General features: G+C 45.1%; 1 protein-coding gene across 1 annotated transcript; it reads right to left on the reverse strand.

The window, feature by feature from the left end:
• Positions 1-542: 542 nt before the first annotated feature.
• LOC104542400 (CMP-N-acetylneuraminate-beta-1,4-galactoside alpha-2,3-sialyltransferase-like) lies at positions 543-657 on the reverse strand (the record flags this gene model as incomplete). Its single annotated transcript, XM_010186689.1, has 1 exon — positions 543-657. A coding segment is annotated over exon 1 (115 nt), but the record flags the coding sequence as incomplete, so codon positions are not given.
• Positions 658-996: the final 339 nt, after the last annotated feature.

The raw sequence follows: 996 nt of genomic DNA on the forward strand, positions 1-996 counted from the left end.
TCAGATGTCTCTTTGGACTTAAAAGGCTGAGAGACGGCCCTTTAGATGACAGATAGTTGGCAGATAATAACATGGAAGATAAATGGAAGATGAGGGTTTCTGAAGGACAAAGTAAGATGATGAGATAACCTGCATATATGATTATAGAAGGAAATAAAAATCTACCAGAGGAGAAAAAAAACCCCTTGTCTTAGATATTTTAATTTGTACCAAAAAAACTCAGGGAACAAAAGCCTCAGCACACAAACTATTTTGACAATTAGGAATCATAAACTAACACAGAATGTCCTAAGAACTAAAGTCTCTAATACTAGATTTATAGAGCGTGAACTTGCTTTTGTACCCGGTAACAAAAGTAAAGCCATAAAGAGCATTAGGTAATCACAAATTCAACCCCTTAAGTATACGAAAAGCTCCAGCATTTGATCGGACTTGATCACATCCCTCTTACACTGCTAAATCAGAACAACCTCAGTACTAGTGCAACTATTTGACAGACATCTTAGGGAGCCCAGAAGCAGCTACACGGTGCTCACACTTACTTGAATCCTCCCATCTGAGAAGGTGCAACTTCCACGCAGAATAGTACAGAAATCCCAGTACCAGGAAGAGGCAGAGGGCTAGCAGCAGGTTACGCATAAACACCAACAGTCCCATCTTCACATTAAATCTGACCTCCTACATGACCTGAGAAAGAAAAACAGGTTGAGGTCAGAGCCACCTTCTCAGTCATCTTTCCAAAACATGCAATCCTATACCCACATTAACACACAGATCCAAAACCGTCCCCTGCATAAGGCAAAACACCCCAGGCACCCAAACCACATCACTGAAATACGAACTACCGTCCCGAGCAGCTGCCCTTTTTTGAGTCACAAGGGTAAACGCCGTTCTGGAGAGGCGGGAGGACACCGCAGCGCCGTGACAGGGCAGCGCCCAGCTCCCCGTGTGCGCTCCCGCCCCAGCCCGCTTCACACGACCGGTCCCAGAACCCCC

Source organism: Mesitornis unicolor, unplaced genomic scaffold (genome assembly GCF_000695765.1).
Source record: "Mesitornis unicolor isolate BGI_N332 unplaced genomic scaffold, ASM69576v1 scaffold50266, whole genome shotgun sequence".
NCBI lineage: Eukaryota > Metazoa > Chordata > Aves > Mesitornithiformes > Mesitornithidae > Mesitornis > Mesitornis unicolor.